Source organism: Anas platyrhynchos, chromosome 3 (genome assembly GCF_047663525.1).
Source record: "Anas platyrhynchos isolate ZD024472 breed Pekin duck chromosome 3, IASCAAS_PekinDuck_T2T, whole genome shotgun sequence".
Lineage (NCBI taxonomy): Eukaryota > Metazoa > Chordata > Aves > Anseriformes > Anatidae > Anas > Anas platyrhynchos.
Window position 1 is genome coordinate 90,173,559 of NC_092589.1, and position 24,423 is coordinate 90,197,981.

Here is a 24,423-nt window from a genome sequence, read left to right on the forward strand (position 1 = left end):
AAGACAAGATCTATTCACTCTCCAGTGTTATGCACCTGCCCTTACTTAGAAGTTGTCTTCAGACCTTGTGCAGATTAGGGGTGCTAGCACAGAAAGCCTTCTTTAATGCAAGTACCTACATGTTGTTAACAAGGTGATTACTAGTCATACTTTGAATATTTCTCTTCATTTTCTTCACAGGACAAAGTTTTGTATTTTTCTAAATAGCTTCCATCTTCTCACATGGTACAATTCCTATATAACTTTTTTTTTTTCCCCTTAAACTGTTCATAAAAATTTTTATTAGTTGGAAATACTGGCTGCTTTAGAAAGAAGGGTTCATGGGTACCAGTATAACATTTTGCCTCATATTTCAAGTAAGAAGTCCTTCTAAAAGTGCAGCTTTTCTGTTTAAACTATATAATTTATGTAGGACAGGGGATGACAGCATTTTTAAAGGAACAAGTGTGACACCTTCCACAACCCCTTACTTTAAAAGGGATTTTAAGAAAACCCTCTTGCCTCCCCTCCCCAAGACCCCAGATGTTGGTGTGTAAGGTGACATGTTGAAGATTAATTTGCCACCTTCTGGTCACACATAGAATTAAATTTGTTCTGCTTCCAGGACCAGCCCATTTCCAGTGTCACGTATGCCGTACAAAGAAACTCTTCTGTGCAGAGCTATAATTCGTTTAAATTAAAAAAGAGGTGTAGCTGACCAGTCAGCATAGTGGCATCAGTCCACCTGATGTCTCATGAAGAATAATAGGCACTGGCAGACAGAAGGCAAAGGTGGTCCTGTCAGTGCACTGCGGTCTATCGCAACACTGGTACTTTACAGGACAATCCAGAAGGAAACTACTCAAAGTGCTGTGGGTACCAATTCAGGGTTGTTACAACAGACACAATGCAAGAGGAATGGTACACCAGTACTCAAACTTTGTTAAACACAGGCTTACTGTACACTTTTGCAGAAGGGCTATTACCTGTTGTGTTCTGGATTTCAAAACAGAGCATGGATGATCTTTTATCAATTATCTGTCAACACCCCACAAAGGCAAAAACATTTCAAAACACATGCAGAGTGACATGCACAACATAACAAAAGGAAACAAATTGATTAAAATCTCACAGAGAAACAAACTGATCATGCATCCTGGTAACCGAGTTGTGTTAAACAGAAGTGTGTGAGGCATATATGCACGTAAGATATGAAGGCTTGGAAAAGGGTATATGATGGTGTTTCTATTCAGTTGTGAACATTGATTTTCTCTTCAGTGACCGTAGTAGTGCTTTATAACTACATCAAGTTGGTTGACTCTGAAAACCTTGAGTAATACATGATAGTTGCTACTGTTTAAGAAGCTCAATCACACACTCACAGGATCTATTACACTTCCTATTTATTACACATCTCTAAGTTTCTTAATTTACAATAGATAATTACAGTACATTTCTCACTACAAACCCAGTTAAGTTGTAATTTTACAAAGTAGTGCTGCCACTAATCATTATTTTGGGGAAAAAGAGAGAAATCACATTTACGATGTATCACATTTACAAAGTCCATGGTAACCATTACTGTAGATATATGACACAACACAGTTGAAAAGGGACTGAGATAAACCAAAAGGCTCTGTAAACATCAACGGAATTCAAGACAATAAGGAAGAAACCACAACAGTACAAACAGCAGCCTGCCTATGCAAATGCAAGAATGAGGGTAGTGTAAACAATTAACTGGTTGTATTTGAATACATATACAAAGGTGTAGGTTGCACATAGTGGCAGATGTTCTCTTGACACTGAAACTTAATACAAAAATTCCCAGGTATCTTTTCTAAAAATAAGGCTTTATTTCACAAAATATAAGCATATTCGTAAACAGGCCTATATGTAAACAAACAGTCTAAACAATGTCATATGTAATTTTGGCAGTAAAATATTGGATTTTAAATGAGGTATATTTGCTCAGAAGTAGGTCCATGATTATTCTTCGAGAAGTTAATAATACCTTCTCTCTGAGCTTAAAGCGACAAACTCATACTTAGTCAAAGGAAAATATTACCATACACTTACGTGAGATTTGATTTATTGTTTTTAACATAAAGGCACATATAAGATGTCTGTTTTTACTGGTAGAATTACAATGCCAGTAAGAGGTACCTGCTTAATTCAAAAGGTTTCAGCAAAGCTTTCACTTGGGTTCCAGGAGTTTTGGTGTAACTCCTACAACCCAAAATTTGTTGTATGTAAACATGTACCCAACACGGGTAGTATGGTAAACAAGTGGTAGTAGTGTGTAGCAAGGATCTATTTGAAAAGAGAAGCATTCTTCTTCTGTTCATAGACTGGTCATAGCTAAAATGAAGCTTTTGGTTCAGTGCTCTGTCAGAACTACAAATATCACATACAGAAGCATCGCTGTTGCAACACCCTCAGCTCTACTTGGAAATGACGCAAGTTTGTGTCTACGTGTTGTGGAGGTAAAAAGGAGTCTCATTTAAACAGCTCCAAAAGGTGTTCTGCCTACATTGCTGAGACCTTCTCCCATCCACATGGATAATGCAATAGCTGAAACCAGCATGCCAGTATCTAGAGAAATCTGATGTTCTTTAATATGAATGTGAAGCAAACACATTAACATGACAGGGAACAATGATTCTGAAGTATCCACAGTATTTTACTGTGCAAATGCATATGAACACATAAGAATGCATATCACTGCATTCTTACAAGCAAAAAACTGCAAAGCAACCTCACGGCTGAGAGGTAGTAACTATGTTTCAGATCAAAGTAAAACAGGTTAACTCCACCCTACACAGCAAAAAACAGTTTACAGGAGGTAACAGTTTAAAGCTATTTCAGAAGAGTGACTGTGTCTGGACAACATCCACTACAATGGGCTCATGATGCCAACCAAGGTTCCTAGATGCTCCTACCATGCAAATTATTATATTAAAAGCTCTAAATTTCACTTCAGGAATCAACAATAAAAACAAGGAATTTTCACTACTCATCAGATGATCTTTTTATTTCCTGATTCCTTGAGGCTACCATGAGCTATGAGGACTCTTATGTTTCCTTATTTTGATAAAAATAGTGAGGCTTAATCAGGATGAATACTTCTTTCCATACGAGAAAAATCATCATATTAATGTAAAAGATAATATGCATCTCTTGATTACAAAGTTCTCTGAAGGGAATTTTGTCTGATGGACCAAAATTCATATTGTATTATAGATTAAAAAATCCAATTAAATTAACAGAGTCAGTTGAACCATTTCCTGTAACACCTGGCAGTCTGACTGCCTGCAGATGGATGGCATTGTTATAACTTGTCAGTAAAATCTTGAAATAAACTTATTCCTTCTCTACAAGACTCTTGCATCATTTACAACACTGGTAATACTGCCTCACAGTATCAGCTTACTGATGCATATGCTATAGGTTATTTTTTAAAAATAATATATAGAGAGATATTCCAATCACTACTATACAACCTGTTTAAATACCAATTGCATATTTCATCATTTATTTTGCAACTCTTTGGTGGTTTTAAAGAGCTAGCAGCTCTTCATATATGCTTTTTGAAGACCATGCCCACGCTTCCTAGACTTAGTATCCGTGTTTTCTGCTTCTGAGTCTTACCTCTGCCCATGAGTTTACTGGGCAGGAGGCTTCCACCTCCTGGTGGCGTCAGAGCAGACTGACTCCTAAGGAAGCCACACTGGAGGGACTCCACACTGGAGAGACTCTTCTAAGCTGCAGACTAAGCACCTCCACAAACACATTGCAATGCCTGCTCCCTCCCACTGGCCAGAGCTCTGCTCAGCATGCAGCATCACAAACTGCTCTGGAGGTGTTTGTCCTATTAATTATTCTTCAAAACTATCTACTTTTTTTTTTTTTTCCCCCACTGACTTTTTTGGACAAGTGACTGTTTCACTCTGCTAGCACAGATGTGCATTACTGTGCACGGCAAAACCCTATTAAAAACCAGTTGTTGCCAATCTGGGCTACAACCAAGTGAGAACCACAATAATGAATACCTGGCAGTCAATACCAAATACCCCCAATGCATGTTATCTGTCTGGCCTCCCAGATGGGAAGGTGAACATAACATGCTTCTTCACTGACTTGGACACACGTGCACACAGCATGCTACCTTGATGGTCTCAGACACACATGCACATAACATGCTTCTCCAAGAAGTCTTGTCTGCTCTGTCCTTTATGGTTGAAAATAAACTGAAATATGCAATGATACTTTTCAATCTGCTCAGAGATCTGAATTTCTTTTTAGCTGTTGGCACAAAACAACAAGACGCACAGGCACAACTGGGAAAGGCATGAAATGTACTTGTAAGTGTGCTTCTCTCACGGTAATCTCTCTTACTCATAGTGTAATAAGGAGGCAAGACAAATTTTTGGTTTTCTTGCCTTTGAAGTATGATTTTCTATATCTTTTGATATATCAAAAGAGAAAAAAGTAAATGCATTTTATGATTATTAAAAAGTAATGAAAGAGAAGTAAATGCTTCTCACTTAGCTTAATGGTTATGAAAAAAGGTTATTGATAAAATAAATGGAATTTTGTGTACATGGGGCACTACTTTTACTTAAGCATAAGGCATGAAAAAGCAGCTTTATTATTTTTTTCAAGCATAGCTATCACCTTTACTTTTGATGCTCTCTAGCTGGAAATGAAGCCTAGTATAACGATCTCAGAGGCATCTGAGACTATCCACCACATACATACTCATTGAACAATCTGCCACCGACATTAAAGGTGACTGTTTACAGTGATCTGAATATTCAGATAATGATGAAGTCAGTGCTGTAAGATTATAAGGCTTTATTGTTTTCCTTGATCCTTTATTCTTGTTCTTCTCATTCTGAGCTCATCTCATTTTTCAAGCTTCTGTCAGGGGTTTGCGCTTATCAGTGTTAGTAAATCTTTATTCTTCTGATAGCTTTAGGATCCACACATCTTCAGTTTTGCTTTCATGTTCTTCATTCCAGTCTGACTTGCTCTGACTCCAGAGCAGACCAAACTAACAAAAGATAATAATAAAGAACTACCTACAGATAAACTGCAAATTACATATTGCCCACAAAACATTATTAATGGATAAATTATTCTTTTTTTCTTTTTTCTTTTTTTTTTCCTTTTATTCTGTTCTCCTCTTCCTTTTAATCTCAGATAGGTTGGGTCTACAGTATTACACAGCTATGATGATCTTGGATTTCTTGAAGCTAATTTTGCAGTGAAGGACAGTTCACTGGAATGAGCATCTTATACTGTCTGAGTGCATTGAAATGTACAAAATACCATTAAGAGTAGAGTGAAAACCTTATTGTTCTGAAACTGATTTGTGAAAATAGATTACTTCACAGTAAGAAGGATGCATGCTGTAATATTTCAGTTTTCACTGCTCCTTAAAAAACAGTATTTGCCTTCAATTTTTCCTCCCCTGTGTTTTCCCAGGATCAGAGCTGAAAGTACTCACATTTGGAATTCAAGTTTTTTTTTTTTTCTTAAAAAACATTGTCTCTCAATAAGGAATAGGATGTAAATAGTTACATTAGAGTGCTGGCTTAATTTTTCCTCTGTGTTCAAGTATTTTGGACAGGAAATAACTGGTACAGCACTCCAGATATCTGTCAGTTTTAGATATCTGTCAGTAATTAATTTGATCATTTATTAGACTCAAATGCACTGATTAGGAGTTTCAAATCAGTAAAATCCACACATTTACTATGGGTTAATATTTAGATCTAGTCTGGAAAAATATAAGTACAGTTTTAAAAGTTAATCATTAGGAAGCTAGGTAGGTAATCCTGGTTTATTTAATAACCATTAGCAAGTGTATAAGGATTTTAAGATACAATTCATGGAACCATTTTTTGGAATTCCTACCTTGAAGCCCACGTTCTCCAGGTGGCCCTGGTAAACCATCCTTTCCTGGGGGCCCTGGCAATCCATCTTTTCCTGGGGGTCCTGGTTTTCCATGAGCTTGGGAGGCAAGCATTGCAGCAGGCAGCTTCAACTGGGATACAAACTGAGCCATCCTTTCTTCATTAACAAAGGACACAAGAAAAAATGCTAAGAAATCTATTCACAATACATGAAAATAAATAAACCTCAAAGTTCCAGATAAAGTAAGTTTCAACAAGTAAGGTGTTTAATCCTTCTAAATTTTCAGCGGTATCAAATGCTCCTATAAGTACTGAGGTCTTCAGTTCAAGTGAGTTCATGTCTGAGTCTTTACCCATTGCAATAATCTGAATGGATTTGTACTAAATTCATGTACTATCTTTTACTGATGTAGTCCAATATTTTAAATGACTTCTGACTCCTGCTGGTGAAGTACTTGAAATACATGAATGCAGAATAATTAGTATTTAACATACCTATGAAGGGTACCTTTTATAACTCATATTAAGCTGCAAAGTAGAGCTCAAATACTGTGAACACTTCTTGTGATGTGCTGAAATCTTAGAAACAGTTGTAAAAAAATAAATGCTCAGCAAACATTATTGATTGCAGAGATTTCAGCATGAATTGTTGAAGCTCTTGGAATAAAGTGCACTTGCTAACATTTCAGCATTCTTTAGAGGCAGACAAAATAGATGCTAACCTTGAATCTGTCTCAGTTACACTGGATTAAAAATCTTAACTAAGTACTCCATACTTGATCTAGTATTTACTCTGCCAGAAGTTTAGAATTTGAGTAGAGTGGGCATCAAACAGAAAATAAGCATAGTGACAGAAAACAGGCAAAATGAAACAAAGCCTAAACCAGAAGATTTGTGGGTACACAGCTGCGGTGTAGAAAATGGAATAGTTACAAAGACAAAAGGCAGGACACCTTTTAATACTTTCTTTTTATGAATAGACTAAACATCTATTAGCATTCCATTTGAATGGGAAAAGGAGGTAACTTCAGCCAACTATCTGCTCTTCAAATACACAACAGGCTGAACTTTTAAGGGGTGGCAATCTGGGTAAGTGTGAAAATACACGGTAATACCCTTGTTATAAAGTGGAAAACTCCCTGAATAGTTTGATAAGTCTCAAACTTTATCTGGTGTCTTTCATCCCTAGAAGCTGAAGAGGTTTGTATCCACAGATACTGATGATGAAATAGCTAAGCGTATTGCAGACATAAGGCATTGCAATGGAAGAGAAGTTACTGTCAAGATGTATTCTAGCAGCCCCTTGCTTCAGACATCCATCTGAGTTGCAGCTTTTCAGCTCTGACTAGGAAAATGCTGGGGAATAAAAATATTTCCTTTTCAGCCTAAGGACACAACTAAGAAAGCTTATACAGTACAAAGGCCTTGGCTGGATCTTGCACTTGTTTAAAAGTGCCAGAAGTTGATGGTCTGCAAGGGGGCTTTGGATCTCCACATAGCTGTTTGCTGAAAATGAACAGCAGTTTAGACCTGTGTGACACAAAGCTGTTAAGTCTTTATCTAAACAGTCACTAAGTGGCCATACAATTCTGTATTTCTATTGTGTCCATTTCACTATTTTTTCAGTGTCTTACTGGTACATTGCAAACACATATATGTGTCAGTATGTATCTAAAATTATACATACATATGTTTGTTATTATGATTTGGAGCAAGTTATCTTTTAATGCTGATCTTTTACATAAGAAAGCACTCTGGCTAACGTATTTTGACTTACAATAGTTTGAACATTATTATATGAAGTCGACAAACAGCAGCTAAGCATAGCTATAGCAACAAGGCAGCTATTATGCACCATGTGAGTTACATGACTTAAAGAAACGTATAAAAAGGCTATAGTAAAATAAAAACTTTTAGAATAGAATTTAAGACTTACATTTAGTTGTATAATACTTATTTGTCTTACCTTCAAAAACCTTAAGAACTTCTTGTTTGATATATTTTTTTATTTCTTCAAGTGAAACCGTATCAGCCTGATGAGGAAACAAAAAGGTGATATATACTGGAAGAAACATACAGAGGGTACTTTACAATGCTACAGAATAAAAACATGCTGAAATTAATACTAAGAGAAAAAAAGGTTTCACCAAAAATTAAATATTCTAAAATCTGTGTTACTCACTTAGCTACAAAGTTTGCAAATAAATTATAACACCATAAAGGCCACTAACACCATAGAGTAGAAGAGGTACACTCAACCATTAGGATGATCAGCACTTATGTGTTTTGAAAGTAATTTGCATGAGACTGTAAAGAAGTCCATTAACACTGTCTTACTTTAGTAGCCTTTTGTATAACATTTGGCAACTTGTCACCCCCTTTAGGAGGCTCACTACTTCCATGCACAGCCAATGAAATAGAACTGTATCACAGGACCATATAATTTCAATGCAAAAGGTTTTTAGACCATTATCCTATCTGATTTAGAGCCTCTTATTAATTAAAAAGAACCCACAACATGTATGTGTGCGTACATGGAGACAAACTAAAGTACATACTACTGACAGGAAGCACTTCATCGTCTTTTTAAATGCAAATTTCTCCTTTATTAAGAATCATATTTGTATGCCTGCTTTTCTCTTTCATTTGCAAATATGTCAGCTCTTAAGTTTATGAAAAACTTTAAAATTAGCTGTATTAAGTAGCCACACTGATTTGTCAGGAGCTAGATAAATAAATAAAGTTTACGTAGAGCACACAATTTTATTTTATTTTATTTTTTAAATTAAAAAGAACTGCTTCATCATCTTGGTTTATTTTTTCCACATGTGTGAACAGAACAGTGAAATAATCTCAGAGATATCCTGACTTTTATGATACTGTGGTATCATAAAAATGTCTGTTTGAAGTCCTGCTGCTCAGCACACACTCAGCAGACACCTTCACAGAATCACAGAATCACAGAATTTCTAGGTTGGAAGAGACCTCAAGGTCATCGAGTCCAACCTCTGACCTAACGCTAACAGTCCCCACTAAACCATATCCCTAAGCTCTACATCTAAACGTCTTTTAAAGACCTCCAGGGATGGTGACTCCACCACTTCCCTGGGCAGCCTGTTCCAATGTCTAACAACCCTTTCAGTAAAGAAGTTCTTCCTAACATCTAACCTAAAACTCCCCTGGCGCAACTTCATCTCTTTTGAATTCAAAAGCAACCAACAAACCCTTTTTATTTTCTTACCAGTAAACCTGGGGGGCCTGGTGAACCTGGGGGACCTTGATGACCTGGTGATCCTGGATGGCCTCTGTCCCCTGGTGGCCCAGTAGGACCCATGGCCCCCTTTTCTCCTGATGGGCCAGGTTTCCCTCTTTCACCTTGTGGACCTTTGTCTCCTGGAATACCCTGATCTCCCTGTGTAAAATAAAAGTATAAAGAAAACAACTATTGAAACTGGAAAGATCACCAAGAATGCTAGAGAAATTTCTTCCTTGTTCAGAAATTGATTTTTATTAGACCAATAAGTTGTGCAGGGAAGCTGATTTACATGCTAATCCTTGCCTCTGAAAACACAGCAAGTAATGTTTTGTTTTCTTACACTTTTAAAGTTGAAGTCAATGACAAAACATAGCTTGACTCTGCAATCCACTTTTTAAGTACAGAATTTCATGCAGAAATTTTATAGACCTGATCCATAAAAGGATCTAGAGTTGTCAAATAAAGCAGAGGCTGAATTTAGGTGCTTAGCTTCTCCTGGGCATAAGGTATCATTTATTTTCCCCTGTAAATTTCCATAGATGTCTTATATATATAAGGCATTGTATATATAAGAAACAACAGATACACATTAATCAAAGAAACAACAGATACACTCCACTTAAAATGACTAACTTCCCTACAAATGAAATAAATTAAAGGTTTATGTTCTGGCCAGTTTTCATCATGGGCTGAGATGGCATTTAAATTTGTTTTATTTGTAAGGAATTAAATCTTTTAGAATGACTGAATGTGCTGTCTATTAGTTCACTGAGCTATAGCTGTGGAGCAGAGTGCAGCAAGTCATGCGTTCAGATTGTTAACAAACAGCTGATGGTTCTTATGGGTCACTGGCTGCACTTGATGCATCACCGAAGCTCATGTTAAGTTCTGTCAAAAGGAGGAAAGAGCATTAGGAACTGCCTACATCCTTACCAGATAAATAGACAATACACATTTATGAGGAGTAAATGAATGGAATTAATTGCATTTTTAATGTACAGAAAGTACCAGTAAGTTGTATTCAGATCTGAAACTGATAAAGCAATAAAAGTGTAGTTATATTCACAAGGTCCATTTACATGACATGTTAAGACTGAAAAAGTCAGAGAGAAAAGTAAGGATGACATTAGGAAGTTGTACACTACTTTCATCACCATCTGTACTCCAAATCTGTGTTATCTCCAGTGAGTTAGAGCTTACTAAAGGCGATAACTAAGCTTTGCTACAAAGACTGTCACTTGAGTTGCTTTATTGCATTAAGTGAAACTGCAACACATTCCCAACTGGAGTTCAAATTACCCTCAGTAAGAGCACAGAGGCTCTGAACTCTGGAAAGCCAATCACAAGGAAAAACAGTAAAAACACACACACAAAACAAGAAACAAAAAACAAAAACAAAACCCCAACAACTGTCCAAATCAAAGACCTCCTCAAATCCTATCTTACATATATAACTGTAACCTGTCAAAACTGTTAATATAGTCAGGGAAGTCAGTGTGACATAAAAACAATCTCAATGTTAATTTTAATTTATTGTATTTCTATTAAAAGATTTATTCTGCCAATATTGCAGGTGCCTGATTTCCAGTTTAAGTTTCTGGCATTAATATTTTGGGCAAAAATATGCAGCTTATGAATGATTTCCTATAAACATATAGCTAATTTAGCTATTCAGTCAAAAAAATATATATATATGACGCAATACACAAAAGATACCTGTAATCTTTGTCTCAGACAACTGGATTTTCAAGAGCAGGCAGGAGTAGGAGAGGGAGCATATGTGCATTGGGGAAATTAGAAGAGTAATATTCTGACGGAAAACACAAACCTTTCCAGGTTCCTAAAAATTTTCAGACTTCTAGCAAAAACTGTTTTGTTCTGCATACACTTATTGTATCACAATATGAATTGCAGGACCTTAAGAAATTCAAGGTACAAAAAGGTCTCTGACTGATAAGCAGATCTTCAGTAGTCTGCAGGAAATAGGCTCTTTCCTGGCCTTAAAAAGTTTTTGCATCCAAAGCCCTATCTCATTCACTCAGAGCAACCTGAAACATTGCAAAACTGAACAATTCCTGTTCTATAAAACTTTATTGCAAACTTTGGAAGAGGCATAGTCTTTAATATATTTTTTAGCTTAGTTTCTTTTTTAGAGATTGCAGTCCAGGTTATGTGGCACCTGAGAACACTCCATTTTGACTGATAGTGCTTTTAAAGGAGGTGACTCACGTATACGTTGAGTGAAAAACTATATGAAGACTACTAGCTTAGAGAAAGATTTAATTAAAATATATTTAATGCATAAATACACATACATGTATATCATTTCACAGGCTTAGAACTCAGCAGAGCAGGTATGGATACTACCACTGCATAGTCCCTCCGCAGTCTGGCTGGTTAAAAACTCTTGTCAAAATCTGTCAAACTCTCTCAAAGATGCAGCTGTAGGTGGGGTTTCAAGGTCATGCACTTAAAGTTCCAGCCTCTTTCTCTTGTACGTGTATAGTACTATTTGTAGGGCACTCAAATAGGTAACATTGATAAGGTTAAAGCTGAGCAATGTAACGTAATGCACAGTAGGTGGTACAATAAAAAGATTCTCACATTTTATTTATGTTCTTAAAGGCAGGAATAGACATGATGAAATGTTAATTTCTACAAGAGACAGTTATTGTAATAATGGTTAAAACCTGGTGTATGTCTCCTTAGTGTCATACATACGTGCTGTATGTCTCCTTAGTGTCATACAGCAGTATTTCCATTTCCAGTTTAGACAAAGAGGTGCTTTTTGGATCACCAGATAGATATGGCATCAACTGTATTAGGACATCAGGGCTTTAGCCTTTTCTGTTACAACAGAAGCATCATGTGCCCTAGAATTTTCTTTGTTCTAACAAAATAATGATCACCCCCTGCCTCCTGTAATGATTCCTGTCCAACATGATCATCTTCCTATGAACAGAATTGTCTAAACATTTTGGCAAGAAGTAAAGTAATGCATTGGCACTCTGGCTGCCTAGCATTACAGGCTTGTTTTATGTAAAATATGACTATATATTTGTGACATGAAAAGGCACCTAGGAGGAAGATGGGGAAAGCTTTATTGCTTTCAAAGTTTGACTGCATTACAATGGGATTACCTACTCTGTAGTTTTCATCCAATTGTACCATTTACACTTTCCAGACCAACTGTGTTAGAAGGTCAATAAATGTGTTTTTCTCTAGATCCAGAAGCCAATTCAATTCTAGTTACTTAAAGTGGTCTCTGGGACTCTCAGCGTCTAAAATGCTTGGAGTTCACAGAAAAATCACTTGGTTTTGACTGTAAAATACATGCCAATGAGGTGCTTGGGTACTTAGTTAAAAAGAAATAAGTTATTAAGACAAGGGACTTACACGTTCTCCTTTGGGCCCTCGGTCTCCTGGTCTCCCCACAGCCCCCTGAAAAAATGTTTTTGAAAAAAGCTAAATATATTGCTTAAAGGCTTTGTTGTATGTCTGTCTATTAGCAGAAATGAAAGCAAATACTAGGATTAACAGGTATGCTATTTGTGAATAATTAAATATGCTAGTATGCAAAAGCATGTTTTCCTACCGGAGGACCTGGCAATCCATCTTTTCCATTGATTCCCTATAAAAAAAAATAATAATATTTTTATTATTACAATTATGTTCATGCATTTTGAAAACAAGGGGTTAAGCTAATTTTTTAGAGCTGGTATTAATACATATTCTAAAGCTCCACAGTCAGAAGTTTGTGTGGTTACAGTATTAAAATACTCAAAAATAGTCTTGGGGCATGTACAACAAAAAAGCTTGGGGCCATATTGAACTATTGAGCAGATTAAATCTGAACTGAGATAGAAGTGCAAGAAATATCTTCAGTGACAAGGTGTGCATAAATTTTAATGAGCTCACAACTTTAAATGACAAGTTACATGGAAATTCTGCAAATATGTAGAATATAGAGCTGTGAACTCCATATGAACTTTTCAAATCATAGCTAATCATTATGCCAACACAGAAGAGATTCTTATATTTCTTATTCTAGATATTAGCCCAAATGTTTTATGAACCCTCTGCTGTTACATAGATTAGGCCTTAATAATGAGTGCCAAAACCATTCTTTGGTCCCTAGGACTCGTGACATGCCACACACACAACCTACTGGGCTAAACATTTTTCCTTCCCAAAAGAGGACGGTCTTATTCACCCTACCTACTGGGCGCATTTCCAGCCTCACATTATCCCCCAAACTGGAACATGGCATTGTCTCACAATGTGCTAGTTGGTATGGGCCAAATTAAAGTCACATAGTAAGTTAACCATTGCACAACACCAGATAACTACAAGATAAATGATCTGGCATTGTTTAATTTACTGGGATATATATACATGGCCAGAATCTGCACATGCAGAAAACTCAGTGCTATTTTGCACAATGAGAAAGAAGACTTGTATGAGCAAAACTATCAAGAATATTTCCTCCCCTTTCATACTGCAAAGCACAGTTTTGCACGTAATAAGCATTTCCTCAGAAACTGTCACAAATGGCAGGATTACACTGAAGGGGACAGAGATAAACCAGCCTCTATGGAAACACACAATAATTTGGCTTGGCATATCAGAGCACCAAGAGGCTCTGCAGCTCCACCCCAGCAGGGCTACAGGTGCCTGTGCTCAACGACAGCTCAGATCTGGTGCAGCCCTGTAATCTGGGATCAGACTGCTGTGAAAGAGCCAGGGGAACAAGACCCGCGAGGTGCCTCCTTCGAGGCCTCCCTTGCTTCTCTCAGGAGCCACTCAAGCAGCTTGCGTGGGTAAGTTAGTGATGGCCTTGTGCCTTATACAGCCGGACTGTGCCTTGTTGGCTTGACTTACAGGATTGACCAAGGACCTGCCCTGTCATCATGGGCTTCTCTGGCTGCCACTGGGCTGTTGGCTGACCTGAGTCTATTTTAGTTTGGTCACTGTGAGCCTGCAGCCCTTGCTGGTGAGGCCACAGCCCCATCTTGCTCCTGCCCTGAGCTCACTCGCTTTCCCTTGCAAAACAGCCCACTCTTGCGACTCCCTGACGGAAACCATGGAGGTAGGCACTAGGGCTTTAAAGTTTTATTAGTGTTACAGATTTTCAAGCTATTCCTTAAATTGGGCCAATTTGCTACAGAAATTGTCTCTTTCAAGACAGGAGCATAATGTAGAGGCATGCTAATAAACCTAAATGGTCTACTTCTCATGCTTGTCACTGAAACATCAAGCTTAGGGAGACACAATTAGTTCTGAGCTATCCTAGCTGAATTGCTCCTGGAATATAAACCAGGTTGTTTTAAACTAGCCCAGACAGTGCTACAGCAGTGCTACACTGCTGACTACAGTACTGTCACATTTTAAATAAAGAGGTCAGATTAGACGTATCCTAGAAGCCTAGTAAATGCTTTAGCCGCAGTGTTGCATTACCTGTATACAGAAGGACAAGAAGTTTATACAGAGAGTTATGAAGCAGAACTGTTCTCTATCTAAATCGAACCCAGGAATGCATTTTGTGACCCCATCCTTTATAGACCGTGTTGAGTGTCTGGGTTAATATTCTCATTCTGAAAATCCACTAGAGGAGCCTTGAAATCAAATGGATCCGAAGGACCTTCTACAAGGATCTCATCTACCTTTGACGTAGCTCAGTAACATCAACTACAAAAATATCACATCAGGCTTCATATAAAAGGAAGTATTGACTAGATGGTTAAAACTGAGCACTGCAACTCTAGAATGTTCTTCAGAAGTTATCTAGCCTTTGTAGGATCACATTCTACAAAGCAGGATGTAATCTGATTTCTTTTGTAACTTCTGACAAAATAAAATGTATGTTTTTGAAATGAATATAAATATATTTCATATAAAATTGCTTACTGGTTTTCCTTGTGGCCCTTCTGGCCCAGGGAAGCCTATATCTCCTATGGGTCCTCTTTCACCCTAAGAAAGAAGAAAATACATGTATGAATCTGCATTTAATTTTTTTTTTTATTCAATGTTAGAAATATTTACATATTATCACAACGCTCCAGAACTCAAATCTGTACTTACAGGTTCTCCTGGCATCCCTGGGGACCCTGGAGACCCTGGCTTTCCCTGCAAAAGGAGAGCATTACAAATTCAAATTAAAAATAAAAAGCAGAATATCATTTTCTCTTAGGTTGAAATTAAGACAGGATATGTATCTGAGTGAAATACTCAGGTTATAGCTCAATAAATGCTTTAAGAGAGAAAAAGAAATATTTTAAAAAGGGTTTATTAGTGATTTGATGTCTTTTGCAAAACCATTTGTTTTTTTGCAGGCCTTCGATGTTCCTTTCCAGGAGCAGATGTGCACCACAGCTTCTGTCATCCTGTTTCTTTGACTGTTAGGCATTATTCATAACTTGGTGCTCCACACAAAGTCAGGTTCACATCTTGGCAATTTTCTTCTCAGCACTTTTAAGCAGTTGGTGACTGTATTTAAGAATTTAGTCTCTGTGACATGTCCTGGTGCAATATTCATCCAGTCTTATTGGTATCAGCTGAAGTCATCCTTAACTATCACTCATCCTGCTTCTGCAGTCCCTTACCTCTCTCAGTCAGCACTGCTATCCCAAGGACATTAGTCATCACCCAGTTTAGGTTGGGACACCATTTAGGCCTTGCATATGGACAGGTGGACAGCACACTGCTATCCTAATCATGTGTAATTTGAAGAAATTAACAGACCTCTTTGTAGGAACAGAGGATAACTCAGATTGGAAGAGACCACTGGAGGCCATCTAGTCAAAACTTCTGCTGGCTCAGCAATCAGATTGGGCTATTCAGCCCCAAAGAAGAATCTCAACCCACATTCCCTGGAAATATCTTTGGACCAGATTCTCAGATGACTTCTACAAGTGGTGAACCTAACACATCAGCACCTGTGACAACTTCAGGAATGACATGACTAAGGATTCTTTCTGGTGAAAATAGGCAGTTGTGGCAATTCTTGCAAACTCAGTCCAAGTTTCCTTGATAATCCCACTTGGCAAAAAGCCAAAGCTAAAATGAGATATTTATATCCCCAAATGGGGACAAGCGTCCTCTACTAAATCTAGGGAATAATGCTAGCTGAGGGGGACAAATACTCCTCCAGCAGGCTACGTGGATGTAATTCCAAAACTCTTCCTCGACGACTAAAAAGTATTGTCTCTCATAAATCTGTTATTTTTTATTAAAACTGCTTAACATAAAAAATGTTAAAGCAAATAATTTGTTTCAATGGATTTTATTAGAATTAAATGTAAACGACAGAATGCAACTTCATCAGTGACAAAGGAAAATCATTAAATATTTAACATCCAGCTAAAATAGAAAGCAACAAGATTTGAAACATATCCAGTGGGAAGTACACAGGGAATGAACAATTACGACCAGCCTAACTGGCTGTTGCATTATTGATTCACAGCGTAAAATATATTTCAGAGTAACAAACTTTGAAATTTCTACATGGGCTATAAAGCTCAAAGAAATCCTGATCTTCTTCCTTTAAATGTGCACTTTTACCTTGTTTTAGGATAACTTAACCAAATTAAGCTATTTAAGCTGATGCTCTCTCTTGGAAATAACAGTAAATATACTAAATCAGTGGCTAATGGAGATGGGAGTGCATAGATACAGAATTCTCTTTATTTCATGATACACATTTATAATTTAAAAACAGCTCCTGAATGGATTGGTAGCTGCCCATATTTAATAATAAATGTATTTGCATAGAAATTACTCCATGCTGCCTCCTGAAATATGAATATATGTATATTTTTATTAAACTGTGAATGCAATCTAAAGAAAAATAATCTTTATTTCCTTTAGGAACACAAACAGAACAATTATAATTTCAATTTATCATTAGTTACATTTCCTTTCACCTACAACAAAGCTTCAGGATGACTTTCAGAAACTTCTTGAATACTGTATGTAAATATCTGACAAAGTATGCCCCTAAAGCAAATGTTTGATTGACTTGATATGCAGATTGTCATGGATTTCAATAAATGTTAATATTTTTCCTTTGTGATAGAAAGATACTCAGAAATTTGTGTATGCCCAGGACCACAGAAAATGACTTTATAATTTATCTATATTAAGCTGAGGCAATGAAACGAGTCTTCTTTCTTAAGTGATATGAGCATATGCAGCTTCTAATTCAAGCTTTATTATGTATTCACTCCATTTCCTCTAGTTACTTTAATAATAACATGAACCCTCAGTAGTATTAAAATTCTAATCCCTTTAGGAAAAACTTGTCATTTTCATACCTGCTTATAACACAGTAACCAAGAGTTGGCATCCACAAACAGTGAGTAAGATTACAGCTCAACACCTTTCTTGACTTTTTTTCAACTTCTTCTAAAAAACTGAGTTTTCTTTAATGAATATACGCACCGGTATCCCTGCTACTCCTGGTGTGCCAGCTGGTCCACGGTCACCCTGAAGGAAAGATAAATCTGTATTTAAATGGTAGCACTCAAAACAGGAGTTTGTTCATGGATTCTGATTAAAACCTGAGGAAGGATTATGCAGTGAACTGAAAATGAGGACAAAAGCCAGGCTCTGCTAAATGCTCATATTTAGCTCTGACACTGACTCATTTTACAGACTTGAACAAGTAACTTAAATCCTTTGTTTAGATTTCCCTGTCATAACTTCCACGCTATCCTTTACACTCTGTTTGAGGCCTTCCTTGAAAAGGGATGGAAAGTCCTGACTTATCTGTAGTTTTCCAAATAATTATCATTTGTGGTCATGACAATGAGCAAAATCAACACAGCATAATTGACTATCCTATCAAAATCTCCATATTTAAGACGTACCTTTTAAAGAAGCTTTTTCCTTCTGCTGCCCAGTCATCCATTTGCTTCAAGTTAACATCCTTGATTTGCTTGTGCCATGGTCTTTTAAGGGGCAAAGTTTCTTCATTTATCATACCAGACACCTTCATCGATGCTTTAAGCTAAGATAATAGATTTGGTGCTGGAGCTGATGAGGTGTGGGCACAAATTCATCTTTCTCTTTTGAGAGGACTATAACTCAAAGCAGATGGAGGAAGCTCACCAGTGGTGAAACACTACAGAAAGATTTGCCCCAACCCACTGCTGTCATGTATCAATCTGTAATACTGCATTCTGCTAGCGTAACATGGGTTAAAAATGCAAGAAAATCAGGATGCATGTTTCTGTAATCATGTCAGGAAAGCCCTGACACAAAGCCAGGTGAACAGGAGAATATTTTCATGAGTTTATGTTACCTGGAGCTGTTTTGCAAAAGCCCTGCCAACATAACTCAGACACGTTCTTTTGTGCAGAAGATCCTGAGGAGACGTTGGGAATTCTGGGTTCTGTATTTAAACCTAATGCTGATTTGTGTCATTCTCATAATTTCATTCAGGTAACACAGTAATGATGCTTCTAATTAGAAGCACTTATCTGCATTACACAAAGCGTAGAGAGATGACAAGTTAACATCTATAAACAGTTTCGAGATCCTCAGATCAAAGGTGCAACGTAGGGAAAAGCATCAATTATAGTTACAATAGTAACAATAGCTTTTCAAAAAAAGTTAAGCAAATTATGCAATACAAGATGGAGAAATGCAGTGCAGGACAGTACCAGACAAATTAATACAAATTCTGTTTTGCTTTTCCCTGTGGGGTTTTCAGACTTCATGACAACAGCAAGGAACATGTTTAAGGTCTTGCTGTGTATTACCTTTGTGACAGAATGGCTGCTGTATTAGAAACCTGACAATGCAGTAACTAATTCTGTGTCAAATGATCTGAACCTGGCTGAGCAGCCAGAGGCTGGCAGCCAGCTTGAATGCACTGGCTGCTGGGAGTGACCTCTGCAAACTAGAAGAGAGATCTCCAATTTGCTTATCAGCCCAAAGGGGCGAGTTAATGAAAAGTGCCCTGCCTTGCAGGGTACCTTCACTCTGACACAACCACCCATGTAATAAGGCTGATCAGACCAATATCACCAAATCACACCAAACCAGAAGAGACCTTCGTGTCTAGAGGGAGAAGCTTGCTTGCAGGCCACAGTTTGACCTCTCTTGCTCAGGAGATTAAGAGAAGTCACTGAAAACAAGTTTTCCCCTCAGCAAGGAATCTAATGTGCACCTTCAGAGTAATCAAGTACTCAGAATACATTTAGCAGGGCATATTGGCTTGAGTCGTGCACTCTGCCCCCATATTTATTCTGTACCCAGAGCTTATATGGGTGGTTTCATCATATGCTGGCTAGGAGAGTGAAGCTGGAAATTCCCAACACTTCCCCTGCACTTTCTTCCCTTTGAGGAAAAGGAAATTCCTTATTCTTACCCCTCACCCTGACCACATTCAGTGATGTGATGCACAGCTGTAAAACCACGGTGTCTGCACAGTGGAGGGAAGGCAAATTTCACCCTGAGAACACAAAGTTCTTCTGCCAGTTCATGATATTATCACAAAACTTTAGCTGGCATTATCTACAGAAGATGGCATTCTGCTACACAAATGTACCTCGGAGCTCTAAATTACAAACCAGCATGCACTGTACTGTTGGGACTGGCAGGCAGACACTGGGATTGTGTTATTTGCACCAGAAGTGTGGAATTTTGACTAAATTTAGTAAAGGAAAGAATATTTTGGCTTTGGGAAAGGGCCAGGCACTCACTTAGCTTGTTTATACAATCTGCTCCATTGCTTGTTCCCGTTATTTAATTCTTGTCCCCATTTTGTCTCAGTTAGGCCTGTAATACCACCCTGTGTTTGTTCATGCTAAAATTAGATTGTCCTTAATTGCTTGTAAATTGTAGTCTTGCAAAGCAAGAATCATCTCACGTAATTTAAACATCTACTGTAGACACCTATGGTAGCTTGTTACCCCCCACCTCTCTGCACAAGTAAGAGCATGCACAGCGATATTAAGAGAGAGAAACTTTTCGTGTATATGGCTTTTTGATGAAAAACACATTAAACTAATTTTTTGTATGAAGTCATTGAAAAACATGTAATTCATAAAAGATAGGTATTCCAATTGCAAAAACAAACAAACAAAAAAAAAAACAAACAAACCAAAAACACACAACTATTTCTTCATATTGTACTTTGAAGATATTGGCAAAATTAAAGCAAAGCATTTTTACTGACAATAAACTTTCCTTTTTTTTTTTTTTTTCATTTATCTGGTGATTTTTTTTTTGTGCTTAGCTACACCTAAAAATAAATACCAAAATCTTGAAATATTTAGCATTTCATAACAAACTTTTCTCTAAATTTGTATCAGCCTCCATAACTAACATGTGAAAGGCTGAAACACCATCAGCTCAAGGTAAAGATCATTTCCCAGCACTAGAAGGTAGACTTGAACTAGAAGAAGGCACTGGAAACTATGACACAGTTCAGGATGTGCTGGAGTGGCTTCATACAGGCAGGGAAGAGTGTCAGAAAAGTAAAACAGAAACAAGGGGCCTTTTTTAAAATAATGATCAACAGTCTGAGAAGTCAGTTCTGCCTTTGCCTTCACAACAAACACTGTAGGGAATCAGTCTATTTCTACCTCTTCCTCTATTTCTACCCTTTCCTGTATTTTTTTTACTCACCTGAAATAGACTTTTTTTTTTTTTTTTTTTTTGTATGAAAGTCTTTCACGCACTAGATCTAGACAAATTCAGGTACAAATTTCTCTTCAGGTCTGTAGCTATGCCATAAGTCTAACAAGACAGACAGACTGTAAGCATAAGATGACTCTCAGAAGAGAACAAGAATTAGTGACCATAATTACAAACTTGTTAAACATATTACAGAATCACAGAACTGTCTAGGTTGGAAAAGACCTCAAGATCATCGAGTCCAACCTCTGACCTAACACTAACAAGTCCTCCACTAAACCATATCACTAAGTTCAACATCAAAACGTCTTCTAAAAACCTCCAGGGATGGTGACTCCACCACTATCCTGGGCAGCCCATTCCAATGCCTCACAACCCTCTCAGTAAAGAAGTTCTTCCTAACATCCAACCTAAAACTCCCCTGGTGCAACTTTAGCCTGTTCCCCCTTGTCCTGTCACCAGGCATGTGGGAGAACAGACCAACCCCCACCTTGCTACAGCCTCCTTTAAGGTACTTATAAAGAGCAATAAGGTCACCCTGAGCCTCCTTTTCTCCAGGCTGAACAAGCCCAACTCCTTCAGCCGCTCCTCGTAGGACTTGCTCTCCAGGCCCCTCACCAGCTTCGTCGCCCTTCTCTGGACCCGCTCGAGCACCTCGATGTCCTTCTTGTAGCGAGGGGCCCAAAACTGAACACAGTACTCAAGGTGCGGCCTCACCAGAGCCGAGTACAGCGGGACGATCACCTCCCTAGCCCTGCTGGTCACAGTGTTTCTGATACAAGCCAGGATGCCGTTGGCCTTCTTGGCCACCTGAGCACACTGCTGGCTCATATTCAGCCGACTGTCCACCATCACTCCCAGGTCCTTCTCCGCCTGGCAGCTCTCCAACCATTCCTCTCCCAGCCTGTAGTTCTGCTTGGGGTTATTGCGCCCCAGGTGCAGGACCGGCACTTGGCCTTGTTGAACTTCATACAGTTAATTTCTGTAAATATTAATTTCTGTAATTAATTAATTATAAATTAATTATTGTAAGTTAATTTCTGTAATTAATTTCTGTAAAAATAAAAATTATTTTCTGTAATTTCTGTAAATATTAATTTCTATCAAGTTAAGGAAATAAAATACTACGTGACCTCCTACACACACATTTCCACTTGTTGAAAATGGAATTTTATGTTGGGTAAGTAAATGATTTAGATCCACATTAAAGCAAAAAAGGAAATGCAGATAAGTATACAAATCTTTTTCACATAAAAACATTAACTTTCATAGAAAAGAAAAATTAAACAAGATTTTGGACACCATTTAGCTGCAGAGAGTTCCACTAAGAAGTCATGACTTCTTTTTTAAAGTCCTACCTTTTCCCCTGGGAGTCCTTCCAGTCCTGGTAATCCCATTGGTCCTGGGTCTCCCTGTTTATTTGTTTTTTTTTTTTTTTTTTTAAATTAAAAAAGATTGCATGGATTAGAATTTCTGTATTCTACATGACAAGTTGAACAGCAAACAACAGCAGAATATTAAACTTGATATTACTAAAATATCCAGTTGTTAGGTGAACAGATTTGCTATACCATACTTTATTCATCTGAGAATAAAACTATTCTCAGAGGCACTGTGCAACTATTTCAACTAACTGTTTTAATTTTGATTAAGAATTTAATCCAGAAGACTCCCCTCCTGTGCTTCTGCAAGCCAAGGTCAGCTCTAAACCACCTTCAGGTGGTAGAGGCACAGGGTGTGAGCATATGCTGTCAGCCATAGAATGAACATCTGAGCAATTCTGTTCAACTTTCCAGGTGCATCACTGTATCAGAGCAGAGCTCCGTTCCCTGCACAAATCTTTCTCTGTAACAAGAGACGCTGTTCCCTGTGCAAGTCTTCAGGTTTTGAAAGAAAAACAGAAAAATGCTGCACTGGAGAAATCAGTTTAACAAGTGGAAAGGCCCTTTAATTCTTTTTCCTATTTTAAAGAAAACTAACATGTAATTTTCCACAGAGATTTGAACTACTGTCAACAATTCCATTATTTCAGCTATCTCAGTTAACCCAAAAGCCACAGCTACAGCAAATTCCTTTTATGGATTTCATGAAGTCTTTGGCAGATTTCACTTTCCACACCCTACTTGGGAGAAGGTGCTTCCTGAGTAGGAAGTGGATGCCAGTATAGGAAGATACATTCAGCTTGTTGGGATTATGATAAAATCACTTTAAAAATATATTTAAAAAAAAAAAAAAAAAAATATATATATTTTTGGAAAATCAATTAATCAACTGTTTTAGGAAACTTTCTCAAAACTAAAACTCAGAATGTTTTGCTTTGAGAGTACAGTTATTCAGTTTTAGGTTTCTGCATTGTCCTTGAGGAGCACAGTTACCACACTGATTTATAGATTGAGGTTTATCTGTTTGTGTGTCTGGCTCTCTGTTAACACTTGGCAAGGAGTCAAACATTATCATAGGCCTGCATAGGTTCGCTGAGTGGAGATGATGTGCCTTCATAACAGATGAAGTCTTAGCCAACTTTTCAAAATATTGCCTCCCATCACTTTGGGCTCATCTGGGTTAGCCTGATCTAGCTGCGCTTAATTCTGATACTCTTTAAAAAAAATATTTCTCCAATACAGGGTTAATAAAAAATATTTATAATAAAAATATTTTCTCCAAATCAGGGTTTCCTGATCTTCATCAAGTAGGCAATTCATCAGCAGATCAGGGTGAGCATAGTCTGACAGTACAGTTTTCTTTCCTAAACTGCTCATTTTCCACCACTATTAGCACTAGAAATCAGCAAATTCTTTGCAGTTCCACCCATTATCTAACACTTGGTACTTATCCTGATTCAATTATACTGTCTGGTCTGTGACAGAGGTCTGCTCGACACATTTCTACCACTTCGACCATGAAAGTCCATACCTGTTTCACTGCCTTACAACATTATAGTGCTGTAACTATCATTATGTAGTTATGTGATGTTCCTTAGACTTAAAAAGGAGAAATACAAAAATGTAGTGAAATTTTAAAATCTGTGAGAGTACCTATCCAATTTTTAAAACAGTATCCATTTAAAATGACATTTGATAGTGTCATACTTCTTGAGCTGAACTACTGGTACTCAACTTCTTCAAACATCTGTTGGGTAATTTTTTACTATCTCCAGTCATCAAGATGCAATACACTTAAGTTTCGATTTTGCCACCTTCAGCGCTAAGAACTGCAGTGACAAATCACAATCTAATGATGAATATAGTTTCTCTTTATGAAGGCAGGACATATCATGTCTGTCACTTCAGGGAAAATGTATTCCTAGTCAAAATTTGGATCTACATTCTGCTGGTGGCTAGCCATATGCTAGTCTATGCACCTGCTCAATATTCTTCCAGTAGTTATTCTTCTCCTCCTCGTAATTGGGAAAGAAAGATCACATGAAAGAACATAATGAAATGGTTAAAGGAAAAATACTAAAAAGTTAAGCAGATCTGCTTATTATGGTTGTTTTTGAATGTCAAACTGCAGAGCTGAAACTTGTAGTGGCTCCCATGATAATCATCATCTTGTTCACTAGGGGCAATGTGATCATACTGCAATTACCTGTCATGTCATTTCTAATGAAAACATCAACTTCTG

At 37.5% G+C, this 24,423-nt stretch overlaps 1 protein-coding gene across 12 annotated transcripts in view; it reads right to left on the reverse strand.

Annotated features, from left to right (window-relative positions):
- The window catches only part of COL19A1 (collagen type XIX alpha 1 chain), a 202,617-nt gene that overhangs the window by 1,055 nt on the left and 177,139 nt on the right, over positions 1-24,423 (reverse strand). For 9 of the 12 annotated variants that reach the window (XM_072036305.1, XM_027455038.3, XM_027455037.3 and 6 more), the window contains 9 exons: positions 22,158-22,211; positions 17,596-17,640; positions 15,238-15,282; positions 15,064-15,126; positions 12,752-12,787; positions 12,553-12,597; positions 9,142-9,312; positions 7,867-7,933; positions 5,902-6,057 (listed from right to left, as the gene is read on the reverse strand). In XM_072036305.1, coding sequence (XP_071892406.1) covers positions 5,902-6,057; positions 7,867-7,933; positions 9,142-9,312; positions 12,553-12,597; positions 12,752-12,787; positions 15,064-15,126; positions 15,238-15,282; positions 17,596-17,640; positions 22,158-22,211 — 682 coding nt within the window. Of the gene's footprint in view, positions 1-1,365; positions 5,036-5,901; positions 6,058-7,866; positions 7,934-9,141; positions 9,313-12,552; positions 12,598-12,751; positions 12,788-15,063; positions 15,127-15,237; positions 15,283-17,595; positions 17,641-22,157; positions 22,212-24,423 lie in introns of those variants that run through there. The other 3 variants (XM_072036306.1, XM_027455039.3, XM_072036307.1) reach the window with 1 other exon arrangement.